General features: G+C 35.3%; 1 protein-coding gene across 4 annotated transcripts in view; it reads right to left on the bottom strand.

Annotated features, from left to right (window-relative positions):
• Window positions 1-1701: 1701 nt before the first annotated feature.
• The window catches only part of DCLK1 (doublecortin like kinase 1), a 390620-nt gene continuing 368922 nt past the window's right edge, over window positions 1702-23399 (bottom strand). For 2 of the 4 annotated variants that reach the window (XM_003764516.2, XM_031960703.1), the window contains one exon: window positions 7603-7761. In XM_003764516.2, coding sequence (XP_003764564.1) covers window positions 7704-7761 — 58 coding nt within the window. In that variant the 3' untranslated portion in view covers window positions 7603-7703. Of the gene's footprint in view, window positions 7762-23399 lie in introns of all 4 variants that reach the window. The other 2 variants (XM_031960702.1, XM_031960701.1) reach the window with 2 other exon arrangements.

Raw genomic sequence — 23399 nt, 5'->3', positions numbered from 1 at the left:
CAGTTGGGAACTGGCATAATTTTATTATTATTATTGTTATTTTTGTCTTACTTGGTCTAATACCTACCTGGTCCAGTAGGCTCTTAATAAATATTTATGGTAATAACTCAATAAATATTTGTTGCCTTGATCAGTAGTTAGCTGTTGGATAGAGTGCAGGACTTGGAAATAGGAAGAACTGAGTTCAAATCCAATCTACTACTCCATTTACTAGCTGGGTGACTCTGCGCCTCATTTTCCTCAAATGTTAAAATGGGGATAATAATAGTCCAGGGCTACTTCCCACTGTTGTGAGGATCAAATGAGATAATATTTGCAAAGCCCTTATAGCATAGTGTCTGGTAAAAAAACCAGGCACTCACTAAATGCTTGTTTACTTTCTTTCATCGATTTGAAAAGAACTGAAAGGAAGAGTTTTACAACTTCCCATTTTGGTTGACATCCATGTTTAGTCATTTTCAGTCATGTCTGACTCTTTGTTACCCCATTAGGGGTTTTCTTGGCATAGACATTGGAGTGGTTTGCCATTTCCCTTCAGCTCATTTTACAGATGAGGAACTGAGCAAACAGGGTTAAAAAAGTTATTCTAGCATCGCATAGCTAATAAGTGTCTGAGGCTGTGTATGAACTTAGGGAGATGAAACCCAATGCTCATCTTTTATGTCCACTCTCTCATGAACAAAAATGAAACTTAAAAGTTAATTTATCCCAAGTCACAAGGGGAATAATTAGCAGAGGCACTCTAGCCTACAGCCACTCACCACCTGATCCGAGTTTCCAAATCACCAACCTAAGTGAACAGTAAGAGGTGAAAGCTTTTCTCCTCCATTTCCATTTGTAATATATTCCCTTAGTCTAGATTTCCAGACTTTTAAGTTTCTCCCACAGACCCTCTTTCTGTCAGAACAGATCATTCCTTAAATTGCCAATTTCCATTAAAAGCAAAAGAAAACAAAGCAAATCACATTGATCTGTAGTGGCTTCAAACTTTAGCAACAATTTGGGAACAGTCTCAAAAGAACAGGGTGATTCAAGCTGGGCTACAAAATGGGAAATGGAACCAGCAGTAGAAATAGCCAGATGAGCTTGTGTATAGGAACTAGCATGTGTCCGAAAACTGGTACCACTCTCCACAGAACCTACTATCACACATGATGGCTGATTTGCCAATATCCTTGGAATTATCTATACTCACAGAGAAGAATAGGTCCATTGGATCCAGTTTAGCTGTTTACTCTATTTTTTTACTCACCATTGCCAATGGGATGCCCAGTGGGGAGTTGTTGTCCTTGTGTCAACAAATTATAGGTTATTGGACAAGAGGGCAATGACATTTCGCCTGAGAATCAGCATACATAGCATCAAGGGGGTAACAAAGGGTCGGCTGGTATTTAGTTTCCGTATGTTTATCCAAGACACAGTCCCAGGCAGGAAAATCATAGGGTGAGTGGGAAATATGAAAAATAATTCTTTTTAATGATGACCACCAAACCTTCTGCTACATGGGGTATGTGGGAAAGCAGCAAAATGATTGCATGACAAATTTTTAAAACCTCATGTGGAAAAAATCCCCCATGTGTGCAGCTGGATGCTACTTCCTGAGCTATGTTGATTACAAATTAAATGAAAATTTAATTTTTGCTATGATGTCAACAGAAACTGAGGATGGACACTGCAGCTAAGGTATTTTGTAGTGGTTCATACACCAAGTACTACTATTTTATTAATTTAAAGAACATGTTTTACATAAAAACAAGCAACATCAAAAAAGCTGAGTTCAGAAATGATCATAATATATCACAGATGATTCCATTCCACATTAACCTACATTTGTTAGCATAAACTGAGGGATTAGAAAAAATTGGACCTCATTCCAGCTTTAATCATTGATACAAATCATTTGAAAGTTATTTCATTAGTCTCCTGAAAATTAAAGATTAACCTCTGTCATCTGATCCACCCAGCAACTGTTAAGTTCAGTATTTTCAAAGGAAACAGTTAATTTTTTTTCTTGCACAGAATTGAAACCATTCAGACTTGTTTGAATGCAGTGAGCTCCTTGCATACCTCTTTAGCATGCATGAGAAAAATACTACTTAATTTCACACTCAGCTAATCCTTTAATAATTTTCTTTCAGTCAGAATGAAAAATGGTATTATTAATTTCCTAATAAAATAAAAAATGTTACAGAGAAGATGTTGCTAACCTTGGACCAGTTTCAATTTTTTTTTTTCTGAGAACACACCAAAGATTAGAGTAAATGGCAAGCGAAAAATTGTCCCTTGGGAACTATTCAAGACCTTTTTCTTACCATACTTTATTACTTTATTAGACTTGAATGAGCTGACATTGTAGTGTTTTTTTTTTTTTAAATAATCATTGTATATATATATATATATATATATATATATATATATATTTAAGACTACCTTCTTTTAATACCAACAGGGATGGTTTCTGGACAGATGTTACTTAAACACACAAACTATGTTCACAGTAAAATGAAACAATTTTATATTCAAGTAACATTAAGGATCTTAATTATACTGATACCCCCCCTACCCCCAAAGAAAGAAAAAATCCAGTACAGTTACAGGTAAAGTTTAATTTTAAAGACTGCTGTTCCCCTCCCTCCAGGGGAGGAAGAAATTAGATCCCTTGATTGCCTCAGTGGGCCAAGATATTGCAGACTTCGTGCTAAAAACACCTGCCATTTGGAAGCTCACTGAAAAATGGTCATGGTAGCTACAATCCTGAAGAACAACCAAGGAAATTCAAAGAGGCATCTTAAGCCTTTACAGTGAATTTCCTGTTTCCCACCAGTTTATGACCCTTAATGTTACTGGATGATAGGTTATGTTTGTACCATTAAAAAAAAGCCCTTGTTAAAAGCACCCCTAATGTCTTTATTTTTTTTTCTGACAAATTTGGTGAAACCATTTTGAATGTTCTCATGTATAAGCATATGTTAACCAACATAAAACATCTTTGCAATGGTTTAAGCATTCAGTGTACAGTATTTGAGGAAATATTTTAAAAGGTTAAAAGTACTTCCTTTTAGGATTTCCATTCCACTTTAGCTAATAATTACAGGAGTGCTTTTAATGAGCATTTTTGCCTAGCAGAATTAAGTGGTTCCATGAAACTTGTATAGTTTAATGTGTAAATCCATTCTCCACTATTAAATAAGCATATGTGTGACCCTCTATCACTGCATGCAAAGTGATGGCCTATTGGAGAGGATTTGTTCTAATTTATAAAAGGAATTGGGCTTAGAATACCAAGGCAAGCCCTACCCTATGATTTGCCTATTTAAAATCCTTGCAAATCTTTGAATGGATAACAAAGTCAATCAAGCAGTTCCAAATCTTCTTAAAAGATGATTTTACAAATTACAGAAAGAATATATCACCCATAGCACATGCCAACTGATCTGGGTGGTGATTCATTTATGGTTAAAAACAAAACAAAATAACCCCATGTAAATGAATATCCACCATCAAGCTAACATGTCTGATTTTCTTGGTGCCCTTCTGCATCTGCCCTCAGGAAAGGGCCAAACTGAATTCTTTTCTTTTCTGCAAGGAAGAGCTGGGTGCAGGGAGTAAGAAAGCAAGCCTTCCTTCACCCCCAGGTTGAGGCAGTACATGCCAAGTTTCAGCCGGGAGCACATTTTTTATGGTCATATTAAAAACCTTTGAAAATAGGAGTTTGTAATGGAAATGCTGACAGACCCTTGACTCTTAGAGCAGGGCTGGAGGGCACCACAATAATGCTAAGAAAGATCTCCCTCACCACAATCTAAACTCAATACAGGGGATACAATTTTCTAATGTGGCCCATTGGCCAGCAAATAACAGTGATTTAATGTACTTGACCTGTGGTCATATGGTAGCACTGTGACCCTCAGAGCCCATTTTTCTTTTTCTTTTTTCCTTTTTGTTCCCCTCCTGGCTGAAATATGCCTCAAAGGGCAAAGGATTGCAATTTACCTTTCATTCATGGATATATTGCTTTCATTTCAACAATGCTTGACAGGTTGGCTAACCACCACAAGCTACTGTACTACCGTACTGGGCTGTGGTGGTGGGTCCCATAGAATACAAGACGCCAGGCTTTTTCAGTAGTTTATTCACAGGGTTCTTGTTGCTTATTTTAGTTAAATGCACCACATGGAAAGTAGATGAGGGCTACTGTAAAAAGCAATAACATTTTTCAAAGACTTGAATCTCACTTTTTCCCTCTAACAGTCTGAAGCAAATCACATATTGATTGATTGTTAACAAGTAAAACGGTTTCTGCTACAATATAAAGAAAAGAAAATGTATGTGTTCATTAATATGAACAGTTCTCATCAACAAAGATGATTTACATGATACATAACAAAGCAGCTTTCCCTTAACTAGTACACTACTCAACTGCAAAGCAGAATCTCAGAACTCGAAAACGTCATATTGATATTCCTTCGCTCAAAAGGGAAGACGGCTTCAGCTGCCTATGTTACCGCCATAAATGATTATCAAGCATTTAGGAAAAGAGATCTGAAATCACTGGTAGAGTTTGAATTCCAATTTTTAACTATAGACTTACACTGTGATAATGTACATCAAATTTCTCTGATTGGTGCAATATAAAGGAAAGTCAATTTGGTCATAGAAATTCCTTGCAGAAGAACAACATATAGCTATTTCAAATGGAAAATCATCTAGGGATTAATTTTCTGGAAACAAAATCAGCAAACACTGGCTAAGAAGTGAAACAGTTTGCATACTCTAATGTAACTGGCATGCTTTGTGCTTTTCGGTTAACCCTCTGAGTACAGCTATGCTCTCTGGCTCCCTGGAAATAAATAAATACTATCCAAAATTGCATTCTGAGGGGTTATTCAATATTCTTTCTTGATAAATTGTGTTCCTTTTCTTCCATAGTTTATTTAGCACACATCAATCAAATAGGCTTGAGATATCCTTATATCCTCAACACCATCAGATATCTGGGGTGTCATGCATTTTTTGGGGGGCTGTTGGTTTAGCAGCAATATTTAGGTTTAGGCACCAAAGCTGCATTCAGCCTTTGGAATGATTCACAGACATTGTTGATACAAAGACTTGATTGAGTAGCTCACCTATTCTAGACACTGGATGATGTGGAAATGCCAGTCCCCAAATAGGATTTATAAACAAAATGATTCCAAGGAAGAAAGGAAAAGCACATTTATTCTAGAGCAGACACATGTTTGGCCATATGATTCTTCCCATTCTGGTATTAGGAAGAACGGCCAATTAAATGACTATTTCTGAGATTTATAAAAGTGTTTCATTTCATTGGCTTAGAGAAGGAAATTCTTTCTTTCAGATCTGGGTCCTTGACTACCAATTAGGCTATTGAATGAAAAGGTACTTTAATTTCTAATTTTTGAATTTTCTCATCCAAATCAAAGGTTTTAATCTACTCAGAACCACACTGACATGGACTCTGGGTTCTTGAACTGAGCTCTGAAAATACAAAGGGGAACCTTTTTTATTCTTCAGCAACAACTCATTTACTTGATCATGTGTACTGTGATCTCTCTTGTGCTTTTGAAAGAAAAAACCATTCCCAATAAAATATACATTGCTGACATATGTCAGGATGACTCATACTAAACAAACTTAATAGTGGGAAAATAAAATGCATGGGACACAGTGTCACCAAAATCACTGCAATTTAAATATAAAAATATTAAAGTACTGACTCTGAGACACGGATGAGAGAGTAAAAAATATACTTTGAAGATTGATATCCATAGTAGAGGGGGAAAGGGGGGAGAGAGATAGAGAGAAGCTAAACACAAAATTCAGAACAAAATTTTTGATACTACGCTATTTTTTAAAACCTTGATGGGGAGGGCTTCAAAAAACACTGTGAAAAGCAATTAATGTAATATGGGTCAATACCAATTTCCTAAAAGATATGATTCACTGCTTCCTCCTTTACGAAACAAAGAGCTGAAGGGGACCTTAGGTCATTTGGTTCAGCCCCCTGCCTCCAATCAAACAAGGTTTCATTTTCCTTTAAACATTGCAATGACTCATCTTAATTGAGCCAGAAATATATGAGGAACCCTTTCTCAAAGGTCATATGCTATTGGAAATTCACTGGAGACACAGGGTGAGAGAGGGATGCATTTGCTAACAGAAGTGAAAAACACAGGCTTTAGACAAGAATTCACCTAGCCCTGCAGAAACAAATGAAGGATGGGGTAAGGGAATGAAAAAAAAAAGCAACATTTTTCCACGTGGATGTTGCTGCCAGGTATGCCAGGAAGCCATAGCTGGCAGTAATTGTTATGCCCTCAGCAAGCCTCCTATCTAAGCCTTCCTAGATTGCTGATGTGTTACCAGGGAAAGCCTAGGCAGGTAGTCTAAAGCGATGCATGTGGTTTAAAGAGTATCACCAATATTTTTGGTTTAAAAAAGCATTTTTATTCTTTTTCCTTTTAAAGAAAATTCAGAATCATCTTTCTACTTTTTTCCTCCCCTTCAACTAACCCTTACTACTGTCTTGCAAAAAAGGCAAGACTTCTACTCCCTTTCTCCCAGTTCCCCTATATATTGGTTTTATGGTATATATATATATATCTCAGAGCAGGAGGAACCCAAAATGCTGAAGGACTGGATCATTTTCCATCTCTGTGCTGGAAATTCTAGTACTTCAGAGAAACTGGCAAGGTTATTGCTTTTTTCTACCAGTGTTTTGCATGGTTTTTTTTTTTTTATAGAAAAAAATGTGATACTGATTAGATCCTCACACACTAAGATAAAGATGGAATATAACTATTCCCGAGAGTCTACATTGGCACTAGCAGCGGATGATGTGGAAGCAGCATTTACAGGGGCATCAGCACACCATCATAAGTAGACTTGTCGGGGTTGAGCACCACCTATTTCCCCTGACATGAACCCAATTCCTTCCATTCTTGGAGCCAGACCCAACTGGGACCGGCATCCATAGCTATCACAAATCTATTTACTTTTCTAAGAGAATTTTTAAAAAAAATTTCTCATACTTATCCACGTTAGTAAGCTGCCATTTATAAACCCACAAAGAGGCAGGAGCAAGATTACATTTTGGATGTCCAGCTGAGTCACTGACTCTGTATCACCCTATCTATCCAGGTTGGCAGCATAGAAACATGTTCGTACAAGTCAAAAGGGCCAGAATAATTGCCTAACTAGGGCTTCCTATGTTAAAGAAATTGTTGCACTCAGAGGGTTAACATGTGCTATAATGACATACTGCAGATCCTAGCTTGGCTGATGAAAACATTCATTGCTTCTATCTTTAAAAAGAAGAAAAAAAAAAGCAATCGCAAAATAGACTTAACCCTTTGAGGATCCTAGTAGCAGCAAGTTGCCATCTCAACAAAGAACATGTGTCATCTCATTCATCATAAGGAAATGGGTTCAGTTACCATAAGCACACCTTCTTTTCTGTCATTCAAACATTTTAGAGCCAGATGGATCAGATGAAACTGTTTCACACAAGTTTGGAGAATTTAAGAGTCTCAAAGGGTTAAGTGAGGGCTGTAATTTTTTTTGTAAAAGGGTTTTTTATTAAAAAGGTGAGTTAGGTGAGCGAACAGTCTCCGATGAACTTGGTGAATAGTCTTCCGATTCAGAGTTGAGTTCAGGGGGAGCTTGCTGCGCCTTATACCGGCTCCTCACATCCTGGTTGCGTCTTCGTCGGAAAACCTGCCTCTCCTTATCAAGAGCGGTGGTCTGGCAGGGGCATAAAATGAGAAAGAATAAAATTAGGCTGGGCGAAATTCAAAATGAATGCAAACCATCCCCCTCCTGGGTTGTGGGAGAGAGATGGGAGAATATGCAGGCCTCGTGAACCTGTCCATTTTCATTCAGTCTGCTTGACAAAGCAGGTCATGCTGCTTTACAACTTATAAAAACATAGATCCTGGAGACTGAAGAAGCAGCCAGGGCATTATCAAATATGTGCAGCATGGATGGATGCCATATGCTTAACTTCTGGGGGATGCTAGTTCCATACAATCTGAGATTCAGATTTCAACTCAGCTCCATATAGATTAACCTCTGCCCCACATGGTCTAGCTGGAGTTACTGACAAACTCTAGCTGGAGGGCTGTTGGTGTGATGTGACCTAAGGTAGGCTGGTGTAGGGTGTGTTCATCAACATTCAGGCTGATCAAGATGAAAGGTGATGAAACCATCAGACATGGTGGCTGAGATATGAGCTCCTCCTCCAGCTCTTTTACCACAGGGCCTCAAGCTAAATGATCTGGCTTCCTCCCCCCCCCCCTTTTTTTTTCTGTTTAGCTGTTGAGAAAGATGGATGAATCTGGTTAGCATTGGTCTAATTTTAATGAAGCAAAATTCTTGCTTTAAATAAAAGCAAACTGAAGTAGGACCACCCCCACAAAATATACGATCGATTCTTTTTGGAAGGCTTCTGTCGAATTACATAGCTTTGAACATCCTGGCTCTCCCAGTTATCCTTCTCCTCCTCCTTGAACCTACTACCAAGTTATAAGCTCATGTGTGTGATAATTGGCTCCAGCCCTGGAAGTGGTTATGACATCAGAATTGGAACCTTATGACTTCACAAGAGATTTAACAGGTGTGGGAAAGGGAAGCAGAGTCTCACAAAGAAAATTTAGACAGAGAGAGGAGAAGAGCAAGGAAAAAGACCAAAGAAAATTATCAAATACACATAAAAGTTGAAAGTTTCCTCCCATGAAAGTCCTTTTAAAAAGGATGTAGCCTAGAGGTTATTCTGCTTTCAGGAGATTATTTTTCCTCTACTGGGATATATGCCACTATTTTTCCTCTTGAAAATTTACTGTTAACTTCTTCAAAGAACAGAGATAAATTTATAGTCAGACTGGTTCTGAGAACAAAGTCAGGACTAAATCCCTCATACAACTGCAAAATAGCATTACAGCAATCTAAGATCTAAAATAGGGCAATCAAAGCTCCCAAATGAAGTAATAAAGAGAGAAAGGGAGACTGTGTAGAATGAATACAGCAAAAGGATTAGTTAGGCTGAATTGCTTCCTTTTTTCCTATCTAGGTCCTGTATAACATTGTTAGGAATCAATGAGGAAGATAAACTTTAATAAGTCATGTCTAGTTTATAAATAACAGGGACAGAGTATTAACACAGTAGTGTTTACCTCTGATTCCTTTGCTACATTTGGCTTAACCCTTATTTATAATTCTCTATTTTATGCCTACTGACTTAATAATCATTTTTTGTTATCATAAGACCAAATTCCTAGTTTTTATTTAAAACATGGTCAACTGAAAAACTGATAGTTGTGTATATACAAGTGTTTCCAAGAAATAACAGTCTATTTAGTCTGAATCACACAACAATCATTCTGCAGTTAATCCTAAAGTCAGACATACTCTCTTAGTAATTAAAATATTTCTACTTCAACTTTCTGGAGAAAGAACACACTGCCATAAAAACTGAATACTGATCTTTTGTTTTAAAAATGGATACAGAATAAGTAAGTTGGACATACCAAGTGGAATAGCTAAAATAGGCTAGGCAAAAAGCAAGAAAAGGAGGAAGCATTTGAAGTTTTAAAAATATATCCAAGTACTTTTCTTAAAGTAACTCTCATGATCACTTTCCTGCCGTCACCTTTATTTCTCCTAGATTTTCTAAACATTATAAAGCCTTGAATCAGTCTTGCCTTGTCCTACCCAATGTTATCTATTGAAGTAAATTCCCATCCCCCCCATACCCCTGACATCAACTGCCATGCTCTAGGGTCCTGTAATTATTTAGCAATCCCCAACTTTAGGGCAATTAAGTTTGTTTTGGGCAGTGACCTTGATAGGTTTAAGATTGAATTTCTACTTAGGTTATTCTAGTTTCTTCCCTAAAATTTTTTTAACCCCATAAGGGGATTTCTCTTTCCAGTATTTTAAGAGTGATGCTTAACAATGGACATAGATGATAGTCTTCACACTGACTTCTGTTCATTCCATTTCCTCAAACTCCATCCTTTTTAGCTTTTCTGAAATTTGTGATTCAGTTTCTAGGTTCCCTCCCTTTATTTTTAAGGTTCAAAGTTGTACAATAATCTTATGTGATGAAAAATAGATTATGATTGTTGTCTTTTTGTTATCAGAATTATTCATCTGCGAAGTCCCTAAGAGATTATCTGGTCTAACCTGCTAATTTTTGAGATAAGAAAGTGTGATCCAAAGAGATTAATCCAGTGGTGTCATACTCAAATAGTGACTTTGAAAACTTCAAATGACATCTGTGTTGTATCTAAAATTATGCTGTATTATATTTAAATTATTATTTTTCATTAAACATTTCCCAGTTACATTTTAATCTGGTTCTGTGCAATGGTATTTTGCTAGTTTTTTCATCTTGGTTAAGCTATTAACCCAACTAGCAAGCAACAGAATCAAGAGTTTATCTTGGTTATCTCATATGCTCCCACATCTGTCCGCTTCTCATTCCTTATACTGCCATCATCCTAGTGAAACCTCTGTCTTCTAAACTGAATCCTACTTTTTAGTTTTCTTTTAAATCTAGTGATATTAGCAATCTTACTATTCTTTGAAGTAGACATATCATTTCCTTCCTGTTTTCACTGACTGTCCCCATGCTGAAACCCTCTCATTCTTCATCTCTACCTCTAGCTTCCCTGGCTTTCTTCAAGTTTCAGCTAAAATCCCACTTTCTGAAAGAAGTCTTTCCCAGTTCTCCTTACTCTTGGTAGCTTCTCTCTTATACTTTCCCTTATTTATCTTATATTATTATCTTTATATCCTATATAGCATTCTTATATATCTTGTTTGTACATAGCTGTTTGTTTGTTGTCTCCCCATGAAATCAAACTCTTGATTCCAGAGACATTTTTCCCCCCTTGCTTGTTTTTTGTTATGATGGTGGTTGTTCCTCCCCCCCACACTTTTTTTGTATCTTTAGATGCACAATATCTGGCAATAGTAGGCCCTTTATAAAATCTGGTTGACTAATTTTGTCAGATCATTCTCCCACTCAAAGTTTGTTAATGGCTCACCATTATTTATAAGATAAAGTCCATTATTTAATCATTCAGTGCCCCACTGAATGCCCACCATTTGGCCAAAATCTACTTTTTCCAACCTTATCTCATGAGTATGAATCTTCTAATCCAAACTGATTGTGACACAGTCCTCTGACTAGGTCTAGAGCTCATTACTGCCCCTACTATCTTTTTGCCTTTTCCCTCATTTCTGATAACTATCAAAATAAAGTCCAAACTCCTTAGCCTGACATATAAAAAAGTGGATTTGTTTTAATCGTGTTGGGATTTCTTGGTAGAGATACTGTAGTGGTTTACTGTTTCCTTCCCTAGTTCATTTTATAAATGAGGAAATTGAGGCAAACAGGGTTAAGTGCCTTGCCTAGAATTACACAACTAGTAAGTGTCTGAAGCCAGATTTGAATTTGAGTCCTGCTGATTCCAGGGTCAGTGCTTTATCCACTGCACCATCTAGTTGTCCCTAGATGATTTAATTTATGTTAATCTACATGCAAGTCTTTCATACCTGTAAGGTCCTCAAGGGATCTCATTCAAGATAATTTACACTCATAATAGGTCATTCATGAATACTTGTTCAAATGTTGAATCATGTCCTATTGATCATAAAGTAGTAGGTGTATAAGTCTATGCTTAATAACCATCTGAACAAACGAGAACCTAGAATTTCACATATTGTCACATTCAATCTTTTATGTTACCTTAAATCTTGATATGACTGCTGGACCAAGGCACTATCATAAATATAGAATCAGGCTACGTATTTTTGCTCACTTGATGGACCCAAGTTGGTTACACATTTAGGATTTCATCTATTTATATAATAAAATGGCTTTTAAAATATACACTATTCCTTTAGCATATCCTTGCATATCATTTCATAGGCACTTCAGAATACAGAAAATAGAAGGAAATGAAGAAAATAGCAGTACATGCCTTGGCAAAATGAATCCCTAAAAGTACTATAATGCCAAATATTTAAATGAACTCACTTGAAGGCATTTTCCCAGAAATCCATTAAGCTATAACCACACTGGGCATCTGCACTGCAGCCAATAATAGAGGCAACATTATTTATATTCTGGATCTCCCACCAACAAATATCTAAGGCATGCACATACATATCTTTCCCTTCCTCCCTCTCCCTATCCCTCTCAATCTCTTTCTGTCCCTCTCTTTTTCTCTCTCTGTCTTTGTCTCTGTATATCTCTCTTTTGTCTCTCTGCCCCACCTCTCTCCTTTCTCCTCTCACTTTCCTTATCCATTTCTTACCTCTTTCCCTCCATCCCCCTATTTTTCTGACTTTGGCAATATAAAACTAGAGTGATAAGATTTCCTCCATTTGTGTGTGTCTTCAAAAATTATACATTTGATAGAAGCTCAATATTTAATATTTTATATTGCTTAATAAAATTACAAATTTTCGTTTCTTAGTCAAATTGAGTAACTGGTAAATATAGTCTAGCTCTGGCCTTTGATAAGTAATTGGGTGGGCAGCCTGTATATGTGTTGAATGAACAATGCACTGAGTCCAGAATCAGTTAGGAGGAATCAGTTAGTGGGCAGAGATGGCATTTGGGAAAAGACACTATGTTCTGATCAAATCAAAGGATCATAGAGCTAAAAGACATATTAACAGTCATCTATATTCTCTCATTTTACATATGAAAACTAGACTCACAAATGTTTGGTGACTTGCTAAGGGACATACAGGTAGAAAGCCCTTGAAGGAGGATTAAAATTCAGGTAATTTGATTTCTAATATAATACTTCTTATTTTGATCTGCTATATTATATAGTATATATACTATATGTTATGTTATATTGTGTATATACTATATACTTAAGTCTATCTACTATTCTATCCACTTTTTTGACAATAAATCAGTTTATCATTTATCAAAAAGTACATTTTTAAAAAAATAACATTCTTCTGGCGATACTATATGATAGTGAGTCATGGATTATCACAATCTTTGAGAGATCAATGGAGCTTCACTCCAAACAGCACTGGAGAAATACATAGTGGGCATGAATACTTGGCATATTATAAATGATAAATTGTACATATAAAAGAATCCCAAAGAACCATAATAAGAAGATTTATGACCACGGAAGGAGGTAAGATGGTTATGTATAAATATCAAGATTGAAAGCTAATTAATGGACAGTCTGTTGCATTTTTTTTAAACCACAGGATGTCAAGAGATCCAAAAGGCACCCAGTGTACTAGATGCATGCATGTAGAGAATTTATGGGCGTACATGGACAAGAATCAGACAGGATGAGAAAGCAGGCTTGGATCTCAATTTGTATCATTGTAGGTGTAACCCTTATCAATGATATCATGGATCCATTGAAGTATTACTTGGTTGAAAGGTTTATTGGTACATAAGAACCAAATGCATGGATTATGCAATAGATTTATCATAAATTTCTTCAGTAAGTTATGACATCATTAATAATTCACAAGAGAACTTGAAATATCCTTGAGGAATTTTTATAAGGCTTTTGACAGTATAAATCTTTAGCTTGTGTGATCACATTTCATTGTGAAGGTAAGAGAAGGTAAACATGAGAAACGCTTAAGAATAAAAGCTTACTATTATTATTAAATGAAACTTCAATTTTGCTATTTTAAAATAAATCTGTAATATAATGCCCTAGGACAGAACCATAATAATAGGTCAATAAAACACATTAAATAGAATTTTGTTGTTCAGTCATTTCAGTCTTGTCTGACTCTTTGTGACCCCATTTGAGGTTTTCTTGGCAAAGATACTGGAGGATTTGTCATTTTTTTCTCCAGCTCATTTTACAGATGAGGAAACTGAGGCAAATAGGCTTAAGTGAATTGTGCAGAATCACATAGTTAGGAAATGTCTGAGGCCAGATTTGAACTCAGGAAGATAAGTCTTCTTGACTTCTAGCCTGGTACTCTATTCATTGTGCCATCTAGTTGCTCATTAACCAGAAGAGATATTTGATTTTGAAAAATTATGGGGAATGACTTACTTAGATGACTTAGTTATAATTGTCCCACATAGAAAAAAATCATATAAAACTACTCCAATGTAAGAAATGAATAAGCGGATTTTTTCAGGGGAAAATAAAATTAACATGAAAAGTGAAGAATAACAACAAAAAATCAGTTATTTTAGCATCTTTGGTACTTGGATGGATTTATCAGCACTACTAGATTTCTTAGCAAAATGACGATGTACTTTGAAAATTTTCAAAAGGCATTTTTTTCTATGATGCCAATTATATCACCAGGAAATTTCCATAACAATAAATTACTGTAATGTGATTGAGTGATGACCTATATTGTTAAAATGAAATTTATATCAGATTCATGGGTTATTAAAAACAAAAAAGTCTTCCATTTTATGACACATAACATTTTGAAAACCATAACGGCATATATGGAAGGTAGATTTTTGAGGTGGAAAGGACTTTAGAATATATCTAGTCCCATTTTCTCATTTTAATAGATGAAGGAAATAACATACAGACAAGTAATTGGCTTACCAAAGAACACCTACACAACATGCTTATAAAAACCTTGTAATGAAGGTAGGCAAGTACTAATTATTATTTGAATGTTACAAGCATGAAAATTGAGATCTAGAGATGTTAAAAGAGGTTATTCATGTCATATGGCTAGTTAATATTAAAGTAAGACTTAACTCTTAGATGTTCTTTTTTCCTTCATTGCCCTATTGACTATACTGTTCTCTGTTGAAATCCTCTTCATCCTTCAGTACTCCTCTCATATACCTCTTCCGTGAAGGTCCTTGATTTTTTTCTTCTTCACTCCACCTCAAAATACCTATTATTGATTTCTCCTTCATATGACTTTACAGCACTTTTAGCTTCTCTTATAATTTGGATGGGGAGAGAATTTAGAAGGAATAATGAGCCCATGAAGCAATGCAGTTATTTTAACTGGGTTGGAGCAAATGACCACATTTTACATAATTATAAACTTCTAATAGTGAGAATTCAAATACTTGCACCCACTTAATGGGATTTATTATTTTTTACTGATTGGGATCTATCCTAATTCAATTTCTTCATTTCTAATTTGTATGATAGTTATTTGTATGTCTCATTCCTACTCCAATACCCTCTAGTCAGTTCTAAACTTTTTGAGTTCAGAAAACCATATTATCCCTGTGATTCTCTCAGAACTTATTACGGCATATCAGGTTTTATGGATCCTTGATTCTGTTGGATTGTAGAACTAATTCACAAATCCTGGGGTCTTGTACACTGGCTACATATGGTAGAAAAATTCATCAAAAAAAAAATGCTGAGTTTCTTCAAATTCAGCTGATTTCAACCCTGGATAATAACATGTTTGTTCTTGAGTTTGACATTGAATCCTTTCTGGAGAGGTAGATATTGCTGGAATTTGTACTTCTATGGTATAGCTATTAAGAACCCAGGGTCACCTCTATACCATGATGAGGCACTGGAGGACTTTATTGGACATGTACCAATAAGTGTTTGCTTAATGAATGGGCTGCTGAAAAACTACAGAGTGACTTGTTCCATGGTAATCAATATTTTGGTGTTTATAGATCTTAGATATTCTAAATGAACTACTCTGGAATTTTTCAATATTTGCTTTTGGCACCATATTTGGAAATCTTATTCACATACACAATACATCCATATATATGGTCTAAATGCACCTAGTACGTTTATATGCCTATAAAAGACACCTAGTGTGGAGGATTCTGGGAAGGTGGTGGAGTAGATCAATAAATTTCAAGCTCTCCAGATTTCCTCACAAACAGAACAAATTTGCACTTCAGGGTAAACATAGACTGGTGAAAAAATCAAGAAGACTTGGGGCAGAACAGGGGTCCTCCTGGTACAATCCAAGAAGAGCTGAAGAAAGACACCTAGTATAGAGGAGGAAAGAGGCAGTCGTATTACACAGAGGGTGGACCTTAAGTAAAAATGACCTGTATTTATAAATTCTGCTTCTGATAAATATTAGCTAGGTGATCTTGGGCAAGGCAATTAATGTCTCAATGCCACCAGGCAATTCTCTGAGTCTAATTTATAGAGGAATTGAATCTCTCTAAGTCTAATTTCCCTATTCAGCCCAAGTGAAGAAAGCATATGGGCATGAGTAAAATATGTTTTAGCTATATTTTTTTGTGATATGACTTAGCAAACATTTCTCCAATATCTACCATTTTAAACTTGATGATTCCTTCAAAAAAGTACTTGATCAAGTCAGGAGATTAATTGTCACTAATTGACTTTGTGGTCTTGGCAAATCACTTAAACCTTTCTGGGTCTCAATATTCTTTATAAAATGAAAAGATTAGTACAAAAGATCTTAAGGGTCTCTTTTTGCTGCAAAATTATAATAATAATATCATCATAGATCTTCTATGCACCTTACTAGTCTTTTTTTAGAGCAAAAATTGCAATTCTCAGCCTTCAGGCCACAAGTATTTCTGCTCTGGGATACATGCAAGATTTGCAAGAGGAAGAATCTCTTTTAAGTTATGAGGCAGTTTTCTGTCATGTCAGTAATTATTGGATTTAAGTAACTGCATTTTTCAAAAGCAGATAGTGAGTTTTTTCTTTTTTTTGTTTCCTCTTAATTTATTGCTAGCCATCAGAAAAAATCTTCATTTCATTAATAAAAGAACATTATTGTACATTTTGCTTTTTAGCCCATCCATTATTTATACTACCTAGGAGACTGAGCTGTAGATGCAGATGTTCATGCATTAATCTAAGAAACCTTTTCCTCCACTCCCAGTCTCTCTTTCTCTCTCTTACTCTGTAGGGACATGACTGCAATTTGCTTGCCATTTTGGAAATGCTTTGCTTGCTGGCAAAATTAAATTGACAAATTTATTCAATTTTTTGCCATCTTCATTTTCTACTGGCTTACTATTAAACTTAAAATTTATATATATTTGTTATATATATATATATGTATATATAAAGTATATACATATAAACATACATACAAATTCTAGCTTCCCCCTCTTTCCCTTTACCTCTCTCACACTTGGGGATCTTGCCAGGAATGACAATGTATATCATGTAAATGATATAGAATTTTCCAATAATAAAGATGATCATTAAAATGCAGTAAGCATGCAGGTTCCACAGAATGAAATTAAGAAACCTCCTAACCTGGTTTCTAGATACAGAATTATTAGTATATTGCTTCCTTTCATAGTTTCAGGGGTGGAAATACTATATAAGAAGCCATTTTGAGTTCATAGCTTTATCCTGCTTCTCAGTATGTTTTCAAAATGGTCTTTAGTGAGAGTCCTCCTTCACCTAGCGTCTAAAATGGACCAAAGTGTGTGATCATTTTGTGACATACATAAATTGGACAATGAAGAAAATGAGTCTTTGATCTTCGTACATATTTTTGGTGGGTTCTGAGCCCATCTTGAGAAGAGAAAGGATCACATACTTGTTTCACATTACATTAGTACATTAAAGTACATTAAAAACTAAATTGCAATTTTCACTTTGTTACTATCTTATTATTCATGATTAAAAAAGAAAGAATCACATATATCTTGCTTTAAAAAAAATCTCATGTATTTAAATGTAGTGGATTTAATGCCTATTACAATCGAATTATTAGTTTTATAAAACCAGGTAAACCAAAGCTTCTTTGGCATAGTAATTGACAACTTATCAAAATTGATTTATTCATAATTGCCCATGAAGGCATCTGAATAAGGAAAGATAATTTCTAACTTGAGGAGGAGGAATTAGAGAAGATTTCATGGAGGAGTTGACATGGGAGTTATTTCTTGAAGGAAAACTACAATTACAATAGTATGTGTTTATGGAGGTTAGGATTGGAGTTAGGGTTTCCAGATATTGGAAATAACATTCACAAAATCTCTGGGATTTATAAGAACAGAATGCTTACAAAGGGGAGGGACTAGTTTTTGTTGGACCATAGAAAGTATGGTTGGGAGTTATGAAATAACACTGGAATGGAAGATGAAGGAGTCAGGGACTTTATTTGCTAAGCAAGAAACAGGCCATTGAAGGAATATGAATGTAGGAGTGATGTTAACAAATACTATTGCTCTTTTTAAAAAGGGAAGAACTAGAGATAGGTAGACAAGTTAGATAGGTCCCAAAGTAGTCCTGGTGAGTTGCAGTGACTGCCTGGGCTACAGTAGTGAAAATGCCATTAAAAAGGGGTCTGGAGGTAAGGGAGAAGAGAGAGCATTTAAGGGCCAAGTGACAAAATTGAGTAAATAGTGGTTCTTTTTTTTTTTTTTTTTTTTTTTTAAACATAAATAGGATAGTCAGAATGAAGAATAGTTTTGGGGTTTTTTTGAAATTTTTTGAGAAATACTAGTTAGGTTCTGGACATGATGAGTATTGACTGACTATCCAAGTGGAAAAATCTGATAGTGAGTTGGCAATGTGGATCTAGAATGTAGAGAAAGAGGTCAGGGTTAATGATGGAGCTTTGGGAGGTATCCTAGTAGATGGGGGATGTTAAAATTATGCAAAGGGATCAGATTGCAAAGAAAGGAGTATAGATGAAAAAGTACAGAATTTGGGGGATCACCATCATTAAAAAGTGGCTAATAGGAAGAGAGTCAATGAAGAAGATGAGCATGGAATGGTTAGAGAGTAAGAAGCATCAGGAGCAAGTACAAAGAAGGGAGAAGGCAACCATGTCAAGAAATACAGTAAAGTTAAGGAGGATACAGACTGGGAAAAGATCATTGGATTTTATATTAAAGAACTCATTGGTCAATTTTGAGAGAACAATTTCATTAGAATAACAGAGAAAGAAATCATATTATAAAGACTTTAAGACTGAATAAGTGGTGAGGAAGTATAATTATTGGGTACAGACTTTTTGTGTTAGTGAAAAGGAGAAGGATAAAAATATCATTTCCCTATCTGACCATAGTCACCTTGCCATATATCTTAACCCTCCTAAATCGATTCCTTATCTTCATCTAGACCTCCAATCCTTCTACCCCTCAGTATTATGTCTTTCTTCTTCACTCTCAACTCAATAGTCATTTCAATTCTATACTGTCTCCTGTTTTCAAATCCCTTATTCTCTTGTTCTTGTACTCTTATCAAACCTTAGTTCTGTATTACTTTCACCATCCTCTTCTACTGTTACTCACTAGTTGCTAAAAGCAAGTGGAGTTAAATCATACCGAACAGGAATATAATAAATTGATGTAGTTCAATACTAGCTAGGTCCTCACTACATAAAGGTAGTCCTTTTATTCCTCTCAAAATTGATTCCGTATATTGATTTCTACAGATATTTTTGCAAACTTTTTTCTTTCAGTTGAAAACTTTGTCCTTATTTTGCTGAAAAAATTGAGGCTTCCCTTTCTCTCATTTTTTAAATCTTAAAACTTCTTAAAACTTACTCCTTCTTTTCTTCCATGCTTTGATAAAGAGGTAGCCATTTTCCTTGCTGAGGCCAATCTCTCTACAGTTGATTATATCTATCTTTTCTTGTTTTTTTCCCCCAATTGCATCCCTGCAGGATTCCTACTTTTCTTTCTTTCAAAGATTCAATTTTTCTATCTATTGGTTCTATCCAACTGCCTTCAAATACACCTTAAGTTTCTCTCTTCTTTAAAAAAATACTTTTCTTCATCTCCTTAGGTTATAATCCTATAATATTCCTTCCTTTCTTCATCAAACTACTTGGAAAAATTTGTCTATGTTCATTGATTTCACTTCCTTTCATCTCATGTCTCAACTCTTTGCAATATGGCTTTTGATCTCATTACTTCTGTGAAATTACTCCAAAGTTAGGAGCTAGTGTTTCATTACCAAATCTGATAGTCTTTTAGCTAGTTTTTTATAACACTGTTCTTTCCAATTTGCTTTTTACTTGTCTGACCACTTCTTCACAGTCTTTTGTATTGATTCATCATTCATGTCTGGTCTTCTAAGTGTGAGTATTCCCCAGAGTTTTGCCTTTAGCCCTCTTTTCTTGATAACTTTTTTTTTTTACACACTATCTTGGTAATTCCATCAACAGCCATGGGTTTAACTATCATCTCTACATAGATGACTCCCAGATTTATATATCTCGGCACAGTCTTTCTTCTGAACTTCAGTTTTACAGGAGCAATGGCATATTGGACATTTCAGCCTGAATTTCAACCTTAACCAAAACTCAACTCATTAATATCTCCCTCCCCAAACTATGGCTTATCCAAAACTTCTTTATTTTTTCTTAATGTATTACCATTTTTAATCTCTTGAGTTTATAACTTTGATATATTCTTGTACTCTTTACTCTCCTGGACCTCACACATACAATAGTTTGTTAAATCTTGCTACTTTTATCTTTACAACATTCCACCATTATGTTCTCTCCAATTATAAAGCTACCACTTTAATTCAGATGGTTATCATCTCTGTCCTGGAACAGCCTTTTAATTGATTTCCTTGACTTAAATTCCTCCCCATTCTTATCTATATTACACACTATAGCTAATTTTTCTTAAGCACAGATCTAATCCTATTTTTTCCTTACTCAGTCAAGTTCAGTGGCTTCCTATTGCCTTTGGGATAACCCCCCCTTCATTTAAAGCCCTCCATGATCCAAACTTTTACCCTAACCCCCCACTCTACTGTCCATTTTGCAAGCCTAGAATTTAGTCTCTCCTTACTTCACAGAGTCTTTCTTCCTTTAAGATGTAGCTCCAAGGACCATTTTCTATATAAAGTCTTTCCTGATGTCCTCAGCTGCTAGTGCTTTTCTTAACACTTTGTATTTAACTACTTTGCATATATATAAAATTATCCACTTTATTATACCAATATGTTGGTATTTATATATCTACTTAGATATATTAGAATTAGAAATTTAAGCTCCTTATAAATAGAGATTATTTCACTCTTTGGATTTGTATCTTTAGCACCTTTAGAATGCTTTGCATATAGGAGGTGTTTTAGTAAATACATGCTGATTGTTTGACTAGTAGTTTAAAGGAATAGAAGGACTGTGGGAGTTTCTTCATTATAATGAAGCATGTTTGCTGACTTGAGGACAATGATTCTTAAGAGGATTGATAGAGCTAGTTTGTGGAGGAGGTGTTAAGGGAGGAAATTTAGCTTTGTCAAGGAGTAAGGACAATTCTCTCATTGGGGTAAGAGAAAAGCTTGGACAAATGGGTAAAAATATTGAGAAATTTTAACCAATGGAACTGGGAAAACTTACACAGAAAGATCTTGATTTCAATAAAGAAGGACATGAGGTCACTTGATATGAATATCTACAGAGAGGGGTGGGAGATTTGGAACTATGGATATGAAGGATGAGATACAGCAGCCACATGGTGTAGCTGACAGAATACCAGGCTTGAAGTCAAGAAGACCTGAGTTTGAATCTTCCCATCACTTACCATGTCAGCCTGGGCACATTGTTTAACAATTTTCAAGCCTCAATTTCCTGAATGTAAGAGAATAACAGCAATGCCTTACTTCATGGAATTGTGAAGTTCAAATGAATAATCTATGTTAAATGCTTTGGAAATCTTAAAGCACTATATAAGTAAGTGCTATATAAGCACAATAAGATTATTATTATTAAATATATTATTTATTCTAATTTTATTTAGTATGCATATATGGATAAATTTATAATTTTAGATATATTATGAATATGTAATAATAATAGTAATAGTAATAAATAGGGTTGCTGAGAAACAACAAGGGGCTAGCTGAGGCTCTACAGCATCAGTTTAGAAGGATGAAATCAGCCTGATTCTGTGTCTTTCTCTAGCAAGACTCAACTTGAAGTGTGCATGGCTGAGTAATAAGATGGTAATGACTGTTTAGATTAAATATAAGTACATTAAGAATAACAGGAATTCAAAGGGACAAGCCTTCTAGACAAGCCACTAGATCACTGAAGTTGTTGATAGTGAGATTTAAAATTAATAGGAAAGCAAGTTGAGAACCGGACTGGGGAAGATAGATTAGAACATAGAAAGGAACCATGGGTCCAGTGGTTTACTATGAGCGAGAAGAACAGAAAATATGAATGAATAGGGTATAGAGGTAGAAGAAGTCATTTTGTTTGGAAAACCAAAGAGCAAAGCTCAGAATCCTGGAGTATTGTAGTTAGTATCCAAGGATACTTATGAGGGATGGTGAGGTCTCAGGTATAAAAGTTCTGGTATGTGTTTAAAGTAGGTGGAAGATAACAGCGGTGGGAGATAATGGATATGAAAATAAGCATTCTAAGAATGGTTACCAACATAAATTTTGACATTCTATAGAACAGTGAATGAAACAGGAGATAAGATAGAAAGAACATATTATCCATGTGCTCATCATTGAAGAAGGGGAGATGTTAACCTAGAGATTGGCAAATGATAGTGTTAAAGAAGGGGGGAGGGTGTGTTAATTATGTGAATTTTGAAGGAAATAATGTGAATATGCTTTTTTATTTTTAAGGGAATTTAGGGAATGAGAAATAAGTCAACTCTTCCTCCAGCTCATAAGTCTTATAAAACAAAACAAGTAGTAGCCTGCCCTGGAGAATTTCAAGGGATATAACACCCCTATGGGAAATCTAGATGTCCCTTAAAAGGAGGAAACAAAAAGTTTTCTAATGAAATGATAGTATTCTAATTTCTATGGACATGTTCTCTGGCATTTGCAACTATCTTTTCATAATGATAACATGATGAGCTTTTCCCTACAAGAGTACTTATGATATAGGTTCTATTGTGTCAGTAGACAAGTTATTTCTGTAGGTGTTAAAAAAAAAAAAAGCAAATCTCACATTTTCTTTTTAAATCTGAGAGAAGAAAGGAAAGTTTGATCCACAGACAAAAATCACAGAATATTCTAAGCAATTTTGAATCAATAATATTTGATCAAGAATCTCAGAGAAAAACATAGTATTTTCACATACATAGTACTTACGCCCCAAAGATTAAGATCTGGATTCCCATGGCAACTGATTGGCCCTAGCAACACACAATTCAAAGAAAAAACATCTTCAAATTACTGGAATCCCTATAAAGAGGGACTCTCAGAAAATTGTGAGTAACCTATTTGATTTGTTAAAATGCAATGCAGATGTCTCACCATTCCAGCATTTCTTTTATTGAACATTCAAGGCCCTGTAAGTTGCAATAAGTAGTGCTTCTGACCCCTTTAAGTGTCTCAGTCCAATAATTTGCTCTTCAGTGTCAAGGCACAGCTGCAAAATCAAACATTTCTCCCTGTCTTGAAACTTTGTCTAGAGCCATAATTTGGTGGCTTTGAAAGTTAATGCTTCCTTAGAAAGCAGCGGCCCCCACC

This window comes from Sarcophilus harrisii, chromosome 3 (genome assembly GCF_902635505.1).
Source record: "Sarcophilus harrisii chromosome 3, mSarHar1.11, whole genome shotgun sequence".
NCBI lineage: Eukaryota > Metazoa > Chordata > Mammalia > Dasyuromorphia > Dasyuridae > Sarcophilus > Sarcophilus harrisii.
The sequence above is the reverse complement of the archived record's forward strand: the minus strand, read 5'-3'. Positions and strand labels throughout refer to the sequence as shown.